This window comes from Trachypithecus francoisi, unplaced genomic scaffold, assembly GCF_009764315.1.
Source record: "Trachypithecus francoisi isolate TF-2019V2 unplaced genomic scaffold, Tfra_2.0 Lachesis_group10, whole genome shotgun sequence".
Classification (NCBI taxonomy): Eukaryota; Metazoa; Chordata; class Mammalia; order Primates; family Cercopithecidae; genus Trachypithecus; species Trachypithecus francoisi.
Window position 1 is genome coordinate 116998861 of NW_022681455.1, and position 17583 is coordinate 117016443.

Below are 17583 nucleotides of genomic sequence, written 5' to 3' on the forward strand. Positions count from 1 at the left end.
ACAGGAATAGATTTTTGTTTTTTAAAGGGAGGAAAGAAATCCCACAAGAGTATTGCCTTGGGAGTAAAGACTGTACCTGAGGATGTATTGTTATATCCTAGGGCTAAGGACAAAACCAAAACAGACTTATCCAACAAAACCTGGAACTAAGCCTTCACAGGGTCTAGGTGATCAGCCAGTAATTCACCTCCCTATGGACCACTTCCATTTACTTCCCGCCAGTGCCATCCAGCCCTCCACTGTCTCTCCCACACTCCTAACAGTCCTCATCCCTCCCATACCCACACTCTCCCTTTTCCCACTTCCTGCTTCTTTCCTGGCCCCTGCTGACATATAGGGTTACCTACTCAGCTTAAATAGCACTTCCTTAGAGATATTGTCCCCGATCACCAACCAAATCTAAATCTCCGTGTCCAAAACTCTCCTGTAACCCTGTCCTTTCCTTCCATGCTTTGGAATTTGTACATTTGTCTGTACATATGTATAAATGCAAATATGTACAATTACAACTTGTAAATATGTACAATTACATATCTTTACTACTTTACTATATTTTTAATAGACCAATTATAATTGTACATATTTACCAACTTGTAGTTGTACATATTTACATTATAATGTGTAAATATGTCTGTACACACAGGAGGATTTGCCTGCTGTCTTCCTTCAGGATGGAGCATCCCTGAGGACCGATGTGTTCACTGTAGCAACAGCAGCTCCCACCGTAGCACCTGGCACAACATTCAATAACTATTGGTTAAATGGTTGAATTAAAAAAAATCTGATTATCCATGATGTAAATGGTATCATAAATATATAAAAATCACAAATGTATTACATTCACACGGCAGCAGTTGATGAAAAGAGAGATAACTTTGAGATAAACATATGATTTCAAGTATTGTTATGATTAAAATGATAACAGTATACAAAATAATCATTGTTGAGGCATTTTGATATTTCCATTTAATCCCTCTAGCATCTTTGTATAGTATGAGAGGCTGTCATTTTCCCATACATAGCCAAATAAGGAAACTAAGAATCAGCATTTAGGTGATGTCTGTGACATTACAGAAGTTGCAAATAAATATTAGAGACAAAAGTGCAACTTACATCCTCCGGTGATACATGCAAGTGTCCTTGACATAGTAGATGTTACTAATTTCAAATCTGTTTAAAAGGTTAATGTACCTTGATAAAAATTAAGTGAGAATGATCATGTTTGTTCCTATAACCTCCCGGTGTATTGTTACTGACCTTAACTTGGTCTATTTAAAAATATAATAAGGTCACCTTTTCCCTGTGGTTATATATAAGCCTTGATTTCTGTGCCTTCTTCCTCTTTATTGTATTAATTTTAGTTGTTTTAAACTTAAGAGTCCCTTAAATCATTCTGTGCTCTCTTCTGCTACCATGCAAAAATAGTACAATCTATTTCCTGTTGATGTCTTGAGTACTTGGTCTCTCTTCTCCATTGCTTTAAAAAACCAATTCAGTAATGCAGGTCTCAAGTGCCTATCTATCATGCTGCTACTTTAATATTTCACTGTGTAATAGTTAAACAGCAACTCAGTCTGATTTTTCTTAGAAGTCAAAATTGGACCTCTGTTTAGTAATTGATGGACAATAATTTTCAAATAAATAAACAGTATGATCAGTGTTTAATGCTGACTTCATGTTTAAGAAGAGTTTGGTCTATACCCCTTTCCAGTTGATGAAATAGCTGTTATTTTTTTCTCTGATCTTTGAAGGTAATATTCTAGTTCTATTTATATTTTGGGGAGATTCCTAAAGAATTAATAAAAGACTCTAGTGTCTTTTTCAATCACTCTTTCATGACCTTCAAATACAATTAATTTTCTATTATTGAAAAATTGATTTTCTAGTTTATGCATTTTCTATTCCAATTTTTCTCTTTTACGTTTTTTAGTCATCTGACCTCAGCAAAAATTCCGTGATTCATAGTTTAACTCACAGAATCAGTTTATCCCAAAAACATCTTCCAGGGACAAATCTCTGCCACCTCCACAATTATCTGCAAGTACCACCCACACTATAAATAAATAAAACATTCATTTCCATGGTACAATTCATTTCCAGGTCCAATTCAATATGCACTGAGGTTATTTATTTTCAGAGAATAGGTTTATGGAACCTACTTGTTCTTTCTATTAAACAACTGCCATCTGCCTCAGAATCACTTAGGGACCTGTATTCCTGTTCCAGGTTAGAATTCCAGAGATTATAATTTGGTAAACATTAGGCCAAGCCCAGGAAGTTGAATGTTGAATGTTTATGGAAATCCCAAGGGATTCTTTTCCATTGGTTCCAATATAACTGGACCATAGAGTGCAGTTTATGCTCTTGAATATTTGTCTTAGTAATTCACTTGGGGGTGGGGAGGACGTTGTTTTTTCAAGTGACAACCCCTCAAAATTTGAGAAGCCTCAAACTCCTGGAACAGGGGTCGGATGCAGGGATGGGGAGAAGATACCAGGAAAACTGGAATATATTACCATGAGGGGTGTGTGTGTATATGAAATATGCGATGATAGAAAAAGTTTGCTGCTCAAGAAGGTAAAGCATTTTTACAATTTAGTTGACACCCTTCTCAGAGGCTGTGGTGGATCAACTCCCTCTCCTGCACGTCTTAGAAATCATTCAAAACCGAGCCGTGATACAAAAGCGGAGCTCTGAAGACAGGCATGAATAATTGCATCTCAGGGTTGTGTGTCTTCCCCAATTGACTATAAGCTCTTTCAAAAAAACAAAAAGTGTTCTTTGTTTTTATGCATCACTTTGTCTTCCACGGTATTCACAGAAAACTCTTCATAAATACGTGCTGTAGGGAAAAAAAGGCAGAATACCCATTTTAGGAATACTACGTCTGACACAACTCCCTGAAAGATATTTGAATATTTTCTATTGCAAAGCTCTTAATTCCATGGGAGATTGTATTTCTGAATTGTGTAAATAAAGCAAGCTATACCTACAGGCACAGGGAGAATTGATATGAGAGTGGGGCCTGCAATCTTTTCGAGTCTCTTCTTTCCTCGATTCTTGCTCTAAATGTGAAGATTTGAGATGGAGGTATTCACTGAGGGGGAATCAGGTCACCAACAATTGCTGTGGTAAGTCAGCTTGGGTAGGAGCTGACAGACAGAGAAAAAGCCACAGAACCCACAGATGGCTTGAAATCATCCTTGCTGCATAACCTGGCAATGACATTGATAATTAAGGGTTTTTGTGTACTTCAGCAATTCATTATTATTTAAAGAGTCCCAAGTACACCAAATGTACTTATTAAACTATTTTTTGCTGTGTACCTTTTCCTGCCCAATATTCTAACAGTAAATCCTAGTGCTAGCATTAGTAGTTGTTAATATTCTTTGATTGCTAATTGTGTGTCAGCTTCTAAAAACTAGGCAGATAAGCATGCAAAAACAATCCTAAGAAGACTATACTGTAATTCTCATTTTACAAATGAGACAACAGGGACAAAGAGGTTAAGTAACTCACTGTGATAGAGAGGCTAATACCTCCCTAATATCTTAGTCCCTGAAGCCTGTGAATATGTTGTGTTACCATGGCAAAAGTGCTTTGCAAATGTAATTAACTTAGGGATCTTATAATGGGGAAATTATTTTGGTTTTTCCAGGTGGACCTGATGTAATCACAAGGGTCCTTATAAAAGGGAAGTAGGAAGCAGGGAGAGAGGGAAAGAAAGGGAGATTTGAAGATACTGTGACACTGGTCACATGAAGGAAGAGACCATAAACCAAGTGATCTCTGAAAGGTAGAAAAGACAAAGAAATGAATTATTTTTTAGAGATTTCAGAAGGAAAAAATTCCTGCCAACACCTTGATTTTAGGACTTCTGAATTCTAGAATTGTAAGATAATAAATTTGTGATGTATTAAGAGACTATGTTTGTGGTTATTTGTTTTACAATAACAATAGGAAGCTGTCTTAATCCTTTTATGTTGCTATAACAGACTATCTGAGGCTAGGTAGCTTATTAAAAATAGAGGTTTATTTAGCTCATGGTTCTGCAGGCTGGGAAGTTCAAGAAGCATGGTGCTAACATCTGCTGGGCTTCTGGTAAGGGCTTTTGTGGGGTCAAAACAGTGGAGAAAGTCAAAGGGAATGTGGAAAAGTGCAAAAAGGCAAAACCTGAGAGGTGTCCTGCTTTATAGCTACATACTCTTGCAAGAACAAATCCATTCTCATGAGAACTAATGAGTCTCATGAGAATAGGGATTTACTTGCTACCCTGAGAACAGCCACAAACCATTCATGAGGGATCTGCCCCATGGTCCAAACCCGTTCCACTGGGCCTCAACTCCCAGCACTGCCACACTGGGGAACAAATTTCAATATGAGTTTTCTTGGAGACAAACCACATCCATAATGTGGCAGAAACTAATATACTTGCCCAAGTGAGAGTGAGGATTCAAAAGCACACAGACTAGTTGCCTTAACTACTATGTCAACATGAAATATATATTATTACAAATGACTGAAAAGGGGGCTAGAGTGAAAAGAGGGAAATTTGTCAGAACAATTTGCAACTGTTGTCAGAAAACTAGAATACATACCCTGCCCATACTGAGCCAGTATATGACAGAGCCACATTATTAATCTCGGTAATAACCCAATCATTAAAAATATAGAATGTAAAATATGTATAATATATATGTAAATATATAAAACTTCAGTTAATAAGAATACTAATGAACAAATTCACCGTTAGAAAAATAATTCTCATTGCTTTCAATCAAGCAACGAGTCTCCTTTTACATCTTTAGACTGTAGGTCTTTTGCTGTTACACATTTTGTTAAGTTCAGATTTCACATTTTTCCTATGGACAGTTTTCTAATACCTATACTTTTCCTATTTATACAACTCAACTGTGTACAAAAGATTATTTTCCTAGCTTGGGCAACATGGAGAAACCCCATTTCTGCCAAAAATATAGAAAAAGTAGCTGGGCGTGGTGGCAAATTCCTGTAGTCTCAACTCCTTGGAAGGCTGAGGCTGAGGTTGGAGGTTCACTTGACTCTAGGAGATCAGGGCTGCAGTGAGCTAAGATTATGCCATTGCACTCCAGTCTAGGTGACAGAGGGAGGTCCTGTCAATAAATAAATAAATATTAAAAATTTTCCCAAAGGTATTTACAAAAGATAGGAATAAATATGATATTGACTGTCAATTTAAATATTAATTTTATTTTGGATGCTTAGTTTAGTGTTTCTGAAGTAAATATTGATTTGTACTAATTTTGGTAATTCTATTTACTCATATTAGATCTTTTATAGATTAGTACAATACAAATACATATTGCTATGAATCACCCTGAAATTTTTTATTTTTGTATCGATTTGCATTGTTTTTTTTGTTTTTTTGTTTTTTTGGTTTTTTTTTGAGGCGGAGTCTCGCTCTGTCGCCCGGACTGGAGTGCAGTGGCCGGATCTCAGCTCACTGCAAGCTCCGCCTCCCGGGTTTACTCCATTCTACTGCCTCAGCCTCCCGAGTAGCTGGGACTACAGGCGCCCGCCACCTCGCCCGGCTAGTTTTTGTATTTTTAGTAGAGACGGGGTTTCACCGTGTTAGCCAGGATGGTCTCGATCTCCTGACCTCGTGATCCGCCCGTCTCGGCCTCCCAAAGTGCTGGGATTACAGGCTTGAGCCACCGCGCCTGGCCCGATTTGCATTGTTGTTGCTTTTTTAAGAGCTCAGATATCTGAGAATCTTTGTGGAATAGTGAAAATAAATTCTGGTGATGGCTAAGATTTGATATGTTGCTTTCTTAGTCGTTGATGTGAAGTCCAAATGTATTTTTTCAGTTAACAATGTTTTTTTTTTTTTTTTTTTTGAGACGGAGTCTTGCTCTGTCGCCCGGTCTGGAGTGCAGTGGCCGGATCTCAGCTCACTGCAAGCTCCGCCTCCCGGGTTCACGCCATTCTCCTGCCTCAGCCTCCCGAGTAGCTGGGACCACAGGCGCCCGCCACCTCGCCCGGCTAGTTTTTGTATTTTTAGTAGAGACGGGGTTTCACCGTGTTCGCCAGGAGGGTCTCGATCTCCTGACCTCGTGATCCACCCGTCTCGGCCTCCCAAAGTGCTGGGATTACAGGCTTGAGCCACCGCGCCCGGCCTCAGTTAACAATGTTAAAGTAAATTTTCAAAAACATAAAAACATAATTTTCATTCAATTCAGAATATACATATATCAAAGAAGTATTTGATTCATTAATGAAGGAATCAGAAGGATGGTAAAGCTAATTTCAAAGAAAATTCAAGAGATTGAGTATAGGTATAGGAATCCAGGAAAGCATGTTGGAATAATATTACTCGGTAGATACATAAGAAGTTAATATCCAACAGGACAATAAATCCATAACCTTTGGAGATTCTACCAGACAGAAGCCATTTGCATCTCTACTGAACAAAAATCTACAGATGATGTGTACATTTATAGAATCTGGCCTTAATTATTATTCTGCAATAAATTGTAAAATCAGAATTTATTAATTCACCTAGAATTAAATAATCTTTACCTGTTTACAGGTAAAGATTTTATTATTTTTTTATTTTAAAAAAATATGACACTGAGGAAATGTGAAGTATTTCTTGGCTCTATTTCCATTTTTTTTCTAATTTTTCTTAACAGTGGTAAGATGACTTTCAAGAGAATCTATATTCCTGTCTCTGTCACCAGAATTTTTGGACAGCTGGGTGCTGTCCAAAATATATAGAATTCAAATGTTTCCTCTCTCTCTCAAAAGATTAATTTTTTCAGGTTTTTATATGATTATGCCACATAACTCAGTATTTTGTAATTGTTTAAGATGATTTTTTAAAGTATGTCAAATGTCTTTGTGCAAATAACTTTTTATAAAAATTGCTTAGAACAAAGTGACCTACAATGAGTGTTATATCTAAAATAATACTGTTAAAAATCGTCCAGAATTTTTTTTTCATTTTGTGAGACTCTATTTCTATATATTACGTGTGTATCCTTTGAAGTTTTCCGATACTGATAATGTACCCGCTTTGTGAATTATACTTAGCTTTTTTTCTCTGAAGGGTATTGTTTACCTGCATGGGAAATCTGTGTTGTGACTGTAGCCAGTTTGTTGATTTCCCTCTTTCTGTACTTTGTTCCTTTCAGGTCCCCTTTTTCAAGGTGAGCCAACCTCACTCCTACTCTGAGTACTAAATTATTTCCTGGCACTGTAGTTTCTCAGCTATCCTCAGAGCTTTCTTTTATGATAGTGAATGGGACAGCGCTGGGAAAATGTCTAGGCCTCTTGAAATTGAATGTTCCAAGAGTAATCCTAGTTTATGGGGACAAGTTGTAGGACCTGAAGACTGTAGAGAGTGGCAAGATTACTGATTAAGATCTCCCTTTGCCTTGTGTTTCTAGACCTGAGAACTGAGAGAGCCCTTTATCAACTACCTTAAGTGACTCCAGCCTTCTGTTACTCTTGATCAGAATGCCTGTTACAACCTGTAATGCTTTTATGAACCTTGTTGTTTACTTGGTAAATATTGTCTGTCTTCACTAAATGGAAGCACCGTGAGGACAGGGGCCATATTTGTGTTGATTTTTTTTTTAAATCCCAGAATCTGGCACACTGACTCAAACATGATGGGTGAAATAAAGTTTTATTGAATGAATTCGTAGAATTGCATCGTTGTGTACCTGTGAAGCCAAGTAGACAGTAAGAATGACAGAAAATGACAAGTGACTTTGGTTTAAGAGTATGCAATTGCTTTAGGCATCAATGGTTTTATATGTTTTTCTCTATGCCATTTTGCTGATTGAAATATTCCAGGTACAAAAGCTTTAGGTGCCACAGAAGATAAATATCATCATTATAATGTAATAATAACAGTAGCGAAAAAGAAAAAAAGTACTAGTAGGCTACAGTAACACAAGCTAAACCTTTAGTGGGAAAAATTCTCTTGGTAGCTAATTTCAAAAATAGTCTTTATCTAAAATGAAATCATTACTGTCATAGCTGCCTTTAAGTGATACATTAACACAGAGATAACTGCATTGCTCCAAATATGTCAGCATTTAAAGTCTGTCTTATTGGAATTTTTCTTAATTTATTGTAATCTAATAATCATAGGATGCATTATTTGTATTTGACACAGTTATATTTTTACCATGCGCATTCATTCAGCTATGTAACAAGGAAGGATTGTTAGGCTAACATTATTCTTTCTACAGAATGCAATCTTTATTCATGTGCACTTGGTGATGAATTCTTTATAAGCACATTAGCAAAATGTGAAAAAATAAAACCTCTTAGTCTTCAAAAGATGGCTGCATAAAATAGTTGAAAAAATTTGCAGGGTGGTGTGTATAGACATTTCACATAAAATATGATGAATAATCTGAATCAAATGCATATTTGGGCTTAAAGGAGCTATAATAATTTTGTCAAATGAAATAAGATGAGTAAACTGGAATGTCATTTTGTTGACTGGAAGAAGCCAGCTTACCAATTGAAAAATAGCTTCATATTTTATTATATTTTTTGAGCCTCTTCATTTATTACATAAGTGTGCTCTCAAGGGTAATTGCCTTAAAAAAATCTTTGACTTATGAATTGTAGGCAATACTGTCAGGATTTCCAAGTGTTATGAGTTCTTTTTTATGTCTCTTGTTCAGGTGCAACTGATTTTGACAGATGTATTGTTATGTTACTGGTATAACATGACATCTTTTTTCAGATGAACTGAGTAAGAGTGATTTTGACAATAAGTAGATAAGACACGGTCAGAAAGTTGAAAAAAAAACATGTCAATGGCACAGTTATGACACAAATACCACAGAACAGACCTTACAATATCCTTAAGTCAGGGTCTTTCCAACAATGTCCTTGAGAAGACAGAAAATAGTATTACCCTTAAATACTACCACTTAGCCACGAATGTAATAAAATAAGACAAAACGCAAAGGTCAGTTTCATATGTACTCAAAGTGGCATTTGATGAGTCTGTGCTATGTGTGTATATTTGTGTGTAAACCTTGTTAACATATTGTATGGATGAAAGAATTTTGAGATATCAAAACCACTTTTTCTGGAGCCAAAAAAACAATTAACTTTAGAATTTCAAGAACTCCGTTGAAAAACATTGATTGTGAAATATGCAAAGTGATGTAATGTATATTGATTATAACTCTGTTTAATGGAATAAGAAGCAATAGCCTTTAATAATATGAGGAAATGGCCAGGCACCGTGGTTCGCACCTTTAATCGCAGCACTTTGGGAGGCTGAGGTAGGCAGATCGCCTGAACCCAGGAGTTCGAGACCAGCCTGAGCAACATAATGAGGACTTCATCTCCATAAAAAAGAAACAAAATTAGCCGAGCATGGTAGTGCACACTTGTACTTCCACCTATTCAGGAGGTTGAGGTGGGAGGGTCGCTTGAGCCTCAGAGGTCAAGGCTGCAGTGAGCCGAGATAGTGCCAGTACCACTGCATTCCAGCCTGGGTGACAAAGAAGACCCCGCCTCAAAAAAATTGTTTTTTTTTTTGAGTACATTTAGGAGTGCATTTGAGAAATTTAGGAGTACATTTAAAAATGTATTTCTAGATCATGAATTTTGTAAACAGGTTAGTAAAGACTAAAATGAAATCAACCCCAGGTGTCAATAGGGAATTCGATGTTTGGTGATTGTATTTTCCCTTACTGTTGACTGTCAGGAGCTGAACTACAAAGACAGTTCCTGACTTACAAAGATTCAGCTTATGGGTTTTTGACTTTACAGTAGTGCAGAGTCAATATGCATTCAGTAGAAACCACACCTCAAGTACCTATCCAGCCATGCTGTCTTTCACTTTCAGTGAGTATCCAATAAATTGCATGAGGTATTCAACCCTATTATAAAATGGTTTTTGTGTTAGATGATTTTGTTCAACAATAGGCTAATGTAAGTGTTCTGAGAATATTTAAGGTAGGCTAGGCTAAACTATGAGGTTTGGTGGGCTACGTGTATTAAATGCATTTTAGACTTACAATATTTTTAACTTAAGATGGATTTTTCAGGATATAACTCCATCATTAGCTGAGGAGCATTGGTAGCATGTGTGTGAGTACGTATGCTGCTTTTTCTCAATATATTTAAAATGCTTTAATGAGAAAAGATATTTATCCTTCGAATGCCTTCTAATATCTTTGTTTCTAGGATCAGAAGTGGTTGATCTTGATGGAAAAAGTTTCCTTCTCTACAGATTTGATCCAAAATCCCTGAGCCCAATAAAAGATATTATTTCTTTGAAATTCAAAACCTTGCAGAGTGATGGGATTCTACTCCACAGGGAAGGGCCAAACGGAGATCACATCACACTGCAATTAAGAAGAGGAAGACTCTTTTTACTTATTAATTCAGGTAAAAAACTATTTGGTGAAGTGCTCACAAATCTGATTATTTAGATATCACCTAAGTAACTTTATGCTTTTATAGCTTATCTTTTAACAGTCAAAGTGCTTTATTTTCAGATTCAAGGGCTTGTACGTTTGCCAATATTGCTTTCGTGTAAAAATGGTTCATGTTTTGCAAATTGCACAAAGTCTTCAGTGTTTTTTACATAGTGCTGGTAGAACTGTATAGCTACTTTCTAACATCATAAAGGAAGGGATGGGTCATTGAAAAATGCTGAGGCAGTAAAAACAATGAGGTTGTAGCAAAGATAAAATTTACTTAGAAAATGAGCATGCAGTTGGTAATAATGACAAAAAGAATTAACAGCGGAGGAAATTACAACAAGGATGAGAGATTATTATATTCAGACTTCAGGGAAATCCATCCTAGTGTTTGAAATGGAATGCATAGAAGATTGCAGTTATTATGAAAGATGCTGGTCCACAGAAGGGAAACTTTTTTTTTTCCTTTAAACTGGCAATAATGGTGCTATTATTTTTCTCCTCTTCGAAGGTGAAGCTAAACTGCCTTCCACTTCCACCCTGGTCAATCTCACCCTGGGCAGCCTGCTAGATGATCAGCATTGGCATTCAGTGCTCATCCAGCGTTTGGGCAAACAAGTCAACTTTACAGTGGACGAACACAGGCACCATTTCCACGCGCAGGGAGAATTCAATTTCGTGAATCTTGATTATGAGGTGTGATGGTTATGTTTCAATTAATGCTGATTTTATTATGTATATGTGGTTTAATCTCCCAAAGGCAAATACACTATAAAGAACCCACCTTTTCAGTAAATCGTAGAACAGGTGAAGCATTTCCCAAGACAGTCTAACTCACAGTAGTAACTTTCAGCATATAGTACTTGTACCTTCATCTTTCTCACAGTATGTAAATTGATTGTTGTAGAGGGAGATGATCTTTTTTGCCTAAACTATGTAGTCACAGAACATCATATGTAGGAAATATTCTGCACCAAGAAATCTTATTACCACAAGCACATATAGGATGTTTGCTACGACTTCTTTGTGTTCTAGGGTATTTGTGAGCAGTATAGATTTATGAGGAAAATGTAGCAACAAACTAATTAATTATTTCATTAGCAAATATCAATATGTGCCAGAAACGTATCTAAAATAAAATATTGTAATTGGTTATGGCATAAAACAGATCAAGTTTTACCATGATATAAAGATGTATTTTTCATCAACCAATGAATATCAAAGCGAGATGTGATCAACAACTTGTAAAAATAAAGTTCTAGTGTAAATAAAAGCCAAATGCACATACATTTGCTTTAAATCTATATCTTAATTTTTGTTTGTGTAGGGTTATGAAAAGTTGATCTGTGTGTGATGATTATAGCTATACATGCTAATCATAATTAAGCAGATTGTTAGAAAATCACTAAACAATATTATTGATGCCATTTTTCTTTCTAAGATCAGCTTTGGAGGGATTCCAGCACCTGGAAAATCAGTGTCATTCCCACATAGAAATTTTCATGGATGTTTAGAAAATCTCTATTATAATGGAGTGGATATCATTGATTTGGCCAAGCAGCAAAAACCACAGATCATTGCTATGGTAAGAGTCTTTACACGAAGACATTAGTAAAACTATATTTCTTTTTACTACACAGTAAGATTGCTCCATTTTACGTTCCCATTTGACATGATGTTTTAGAAGTTACTCCAATTTAAATATTTTTCTTTGATTGGCAATATGCATATAAAAGATTGATTCTATCTGAAGGAATTGTAATTTTGAGGGCATAATTATTTTATTTTTATATGAAGTAAAGCGGTGTTTTCATGGTTGATATTTTAATTTTGTTGTGATGTCATTACTCACAGGAGGCTCATTTCTTTCGATTTGTTTGTTTTTTTTCTTTTTTGAGATGAAGTCTCACTCTGTCACCCAGGCTGGGGTGCAGTGGCACGATCTCGGCTCACTGCAGCCTTCGCCTCCCAGATTTAAGCGATTCTCCTACCTCAGCCTCCCGAGTAGCTGGGACTACAGGTGCCTGCCACCACACCTGGCTAATTTTTTGTATATTTTGTAGAGACAGGGTTTTTCCATGTTGGCCAGGCTGGTCTCGAACTCCTGACCTCAGGTGATCTGCCCACTTCAGCCTCCCAAAGTGCTGGGATTACAGGCATGAGCCACTATGCCCATCCTGCTCTGTGAATTTTTAAATAAGATATTCCCTGACAAACTTACCAGATGAGCATACAGAGTTTCTGGAATCAGATAACATCCATGTATATTAGGGAGACATTTGAAAAACTTGTATTTTGCCATAGTCATTCATGATAAATAAAAGAGACAAATAGACAACAGCATGTAAGAAACATCACATGTAGGAAATCTGCACCAAGAGATCTTACTACCACAAACAAATATAGGATGCGTTACAATACTGCATCTGCCAATCTGTCCAAATGGCAATGTTGGTCAGACTGTATTATATTCTAATTCTATGGAAACGGGGAGAATTTAAATATAGCTGTCTTGGTTAGGTTTCAGTTAGGGAAGCAGCACCAACATAAGTATTGTGAACAGTGGATCTGTATTAGGACTTGGACCTTAACAGTTTTCAGAGGAGCTAAAAAGTGAATGGCCTGGAGGGGACATGCAGAGGTCAGAGAAATAATTAATTCTGCCCAAAGCAATGGTGTATGGAGGCATGTTGAAGCTTACAGACATTTTTAGCCTAGGAGGGTTGAACAGAACTTTGGGTTGAACAGTTGAACAGTTGTTGCCTGTGGGTAGCCACCAGCCCTGTGTGTCCCCAGCCATGCATCCAGGGATGGGCCTGAGCTTGCTGTTTGTCAGCAGGGCCAGCTGTCAGGAAGAAGAGATGGGCCATAGTGCAGGAGAGCAAGGACAGACTGGAACAGACCAGCCGCTGCATGACCACCCCTCATCGCACGTGATTACAAAAAAACCTTTGCGACAAAATGTGTTGCTGGTGTTTTAATTCTAGCTGTCAAATATCACCCAAGCTCTCTTTTTTTGGGTTTTACTCAGAAGCAGACAAGTAAGGGGATTCTGGGAAACATGGTTTCTAGCTTAACCAGTTTGATAATAAAAAGCAGACACATATTGATTTGAATGAATTTCTTTCATTGCTTAAAATCCAAAGTTTGTAAATTTAAGTTCACTTGTCAGCAAATCCCAAAGCACATCATAAGTGTATTTACTGTTTACACAGCATTTTATTTCTAATTATGTAAATTGGTGGTATTTATATGACCATAACAGCCAACAAGATTTTAAAATAGTTGTTTTTTTATAAAAGGGAAATTATTTAAAATAAAAATAAAAATATTTTAGATAGATGTGTGTGTGTGTGTGTGTGTGTGTGTGTGTGTGTGTGTTATCCTTCAAATGGGTTTCTAGAAACTGCAGGGACCATTCACGCTTCATTGGCAAGAGGGTTTGCTGCTGGTAAGGTATCAGGCAGCTATCCAAATAATGCGTAAGATCAAGCTGCAGCTTAATGGGTACAAAAATGTGATTAGAAAGAAGAGGGACAAAAAATTCTAGTTTTCAATAGCACAGTAGGGCGTCTATAGTTTATAAGGAATTATAGTATATTTCAATATAGCCACAAGATAAGTTTTGTGATGTTCTCAACACAAAGAAAAGATACATGTTTGAAATGATGGACATGCCAGTTATCCTGATTTGCTCATTACACATTATGTGCGTGTATCAAAATATCACGTGTGCCTCATAAATATGTACAACTATTATGTATCGCTAAGAAAAAAAAAAAAAGACCAAGCTGCAGCTGGTAAAAATGTTTCCAATTTTTTTCCTAGATTTGATAGTCTTATAATTGCCTTTACATTATAGGGTAGCATGTTGGTTAGTGTAGTTTGCTGTTCAGCTTTTGTTATTTCCTTCATTGGAGCAATGTGTTTGTTTATAATAAAAGTGAGTTCACTTTTCACAGATTCATAATAGAGCCAAATGTTTTCGTTTGACCATGACCCAATGTTTTATGCCGATGTGTGTTCTTCTAAATAAGCTTGACTTCATTGACTTTTAAATTTATATTAAAGTTGAGAAATGGAGAGAAGAGCAGAGCAAAGGGTTGAAGAACCTTTAAGAAACATGGCAGTGATTTGGATTGTCACGTTGATAGCAGGCGGTTGTTTTAAATTGCGGAAAATGTGAGATTGAAAAGTAGCCTTCAAATTCTGTTACTAATGTGATGTGAATAACATTCTGAAAGCTTTTTCTTTTACTTTATTCTCAGGGAAATGTGTCATTTTCTTGTTCACAACCACAATCTATGCCCGTGACTTTTCTGAGCTCCAGGAGTTATTTAGCCCTGCCAGACTTCTCTGGAGAGGAAGAGGTTTCTGCCACTTTTCAATTTCGAACTTGGAATAAGGCAGGGCTTCTGCTATTCAGTGAACTTCAGCTGGTTTCAGGGGGTATCCTCCTCTTTCTGAGTGATGGAAAACTTAAGTTGAATCTCTACCAGCCAGGAAAATTACCCAGTGACATCACAGCAGGTAATAAATGTATTCCCCAGGGCAAAGCATATGGATTTGAAAGATTTCATTATCTCTGTGGCCAAGTTTTATGCATAACCAAAAATTTAATATTTGCTTAATAAATGAATACTCAGGTTAATAAGATTATAAGTACTCTTCCTTAGAGGAACTTGATTCCAATTTTCTTTTAAATATGGTTCCAATACTAGCAGTTCTTATTAACCAAAATAATAGTTTTGGGGGAACTGAACTTTCCTTTCGTGACCCTGTCTCCTACTCCAGGCAAAGAACATATCCTAAGGTGACGTGTTTTGGGGAAAACTTGAAGACCTCGAAATAGGCCAACAAGTTAACTAAGTGTCCCTCAGTGGAAAACTAGACTCTTCTTAACACGCCTATTAGTCTTATCTGGTCTGTGAGAAAAACAGACAGGTCTTTCTGGGATCTATATCTATATCTGTATATGAGTGTACAGTGTGAATGGTAACTTTATTTGCTGATGTCTTATGTAAAGAGTTGAATACATTTTGGGGGGATGCAAAGAATTATGAAAGAGTCCTCATTTGGGCACCAAATGGAATTCTTCTACTTCTAGGCAATACGGTATCATTTTAATGATTAGAAGTAATATGATTAAGGTGACTATATGAGTGCCTGGAAAATGAATGTCTAATTTAGGTCAGTGCTTTGAGTGAGGATTATTTTTGTCTCTTCATTAAAATTATATAGTTGTTGACAAAAGCTCTGCATCACATTTTTACATATGTACAATAGCATCCAAGCCAAGCAACTAGAGGTTGCCTTGGGGTAAATGACTACATTAATTTAATAAATGATCTTTAAAAACAACTTAAAGATTCCATTGTACTACTTCTCTATATTAACTATGACCAAAAAATAGTGGAATGTGACTTAAAGAGGAGAAAAAAAGGAAACGTTAAAATGCAGTTGGAAATTAAATATGAGAAAATAAGTGTACACATGGATATACAAATGCCGATTCTTTATATGTCTTTTTGTTGCTGTACTACTATTGTAGTTTAAATATGGAACTGAGAATTCAATATTAGTTATAATTTTCAAAGAGATACTATGCTGTGACTTTTTATTTAATGTTCAAAATGTGGCAGATTTGCTGGCTAGACAAAAAGAAATAAATTAATCAGTCTCATATTAATAATTAATAGGCCCTGAAAATGAAGGTCTAAAAATGTAAGCTTGCCATTAATGTGTCATTTATTGTGATGTATTTGACATCTTCTGAAGTGGTTATATTCATACCCTAATTTTCAGCATCTTAAACCACTTCAGTGCAGTGTTACTGTGGTGAGCTCCATGCAGCCAGCCTATTTCTTTTTTCTTCCTTTTTTTTTCTTTTTTCTGAGATGGAGTTTCGCTCTTGTTGCCCAGGCTGGAGTGCAGTGGCTCAATCTCAGCTCACCACAACCTCCGCCTCTCGGGTTCAAGTGATTCTCCTGCCTCAGCCTCCCAAATAGCTGGAATTATAGGCATGTGCCACCACACCCAGCAAATTTGGTATTTTTTAGTAGAGACGGGGTTTCTCCATGTTGATCAGGCTCAAGCCAGCCCATTTCTAACCACTTTACAAGCATGTGTAGTTAATATATTACTAGGTATAAGTCGTATAGAATGCCCCATGGGATTTAGACATTTCTAAATGAATGTTTAAATTCATATGCAATATAATCTGTTATGACATCATCTGTCTTTGTATGATTATTTTCATACTAATCATGAGGATACTAGACTAAATCTGAATATCAGTACACTGAAGATAACACAAGTAAGATTTTACTTAAAAGCTCTCTCTACCCTTTTTTTTTCAGTTTCTTTCACAATATTATTTTTTGCTAGTTCCCGTGAAGCAAGTACATTCTGCATTGGAAAATAGACCACCTAAATGGTAGCTGTGTGGGTGGTCAGCTTGTTCTCCCAAGGGGAGGACTTTCCACTTATGTTTCAAGTATGCAATGCTTGATAATTAAACCAGTTGTCAGGATGTATTATAATGACTTTCAAGAGAACCACGTCTTTACTGATGGATCACTATCATGTTGTACTAAATCTTTTCATTATATAAGGATTGATTAATTTTTCTTAGCTCCTGGAGATACATTTTACCAATCTTATATGTTGGAAAAACTCAACATTTTAATATATTTTATAATGAAATTAAGATGAAATTGTATTGAGAAAGAACTGAATTGTGCAAATGTTTGAATTATCAGACTAAATTTTTAATATGATGTACAGTTTTGCAAATTGTCATTTGGAATTATTCAAAAATATTATGTCAGCTTAAATCATTTTCGAAATATTCACATTATATTAGTATAAATCATAAAACATATTAGCAGCACTATAAAATCCCTTATGACACACAATATTTTTAGTCATTGCCACCTTTATAGATGTCAAAGCAAAAATCAATGAACAGTACAGTTTTATGTTCCTATTTAAAATAAAGTTTTTAATATCAAATTGGAGATTTCTGGTATGATTTTAGCATTTCTGCTGCTGTTTGTGTCTAACAATGAAAATCAGGCTTATAACCATTCCTCTAGTCCCCATGGGCAGGGCCTGGCAGAGGCAGGCTTGCAGTATT

General features: G+C 36.2%; 1 protein-coding gene across 2 annotated transcripts in view; it reads left to right on the plus strand.

Moving 5' to 3' along the window:
- The window catches only part of CNTNAP4 (contactin associated protein family member 4), a 278461-nt gene that overhangs the window by 158514 nt on the left and 102364 nt on the right, over positions 1 to 17583 (plus strand). For both annotated transcript variants that reach the window (XM_033219075.1, XM_033219076.1), the window contains exons 5-8: positions 10207 to 10410; positions 10957 to 11141; positions 11887 to 12030; positions 14714 to 14975. In XM_033219075.1, the coding sequence (XP_033074966.1) occupies positions 10207 to 10410; positions 10957 to 11141; positions 11887 to 12030; positions 14714 to 14975 (795 nt within the window). The remainder of the gene's footprint in view (positions 1 to 10206; positions 10411 to 10956; positions 11142 to 11886; positions 12031 to 14713; positions 14976 to 17583) is intronic.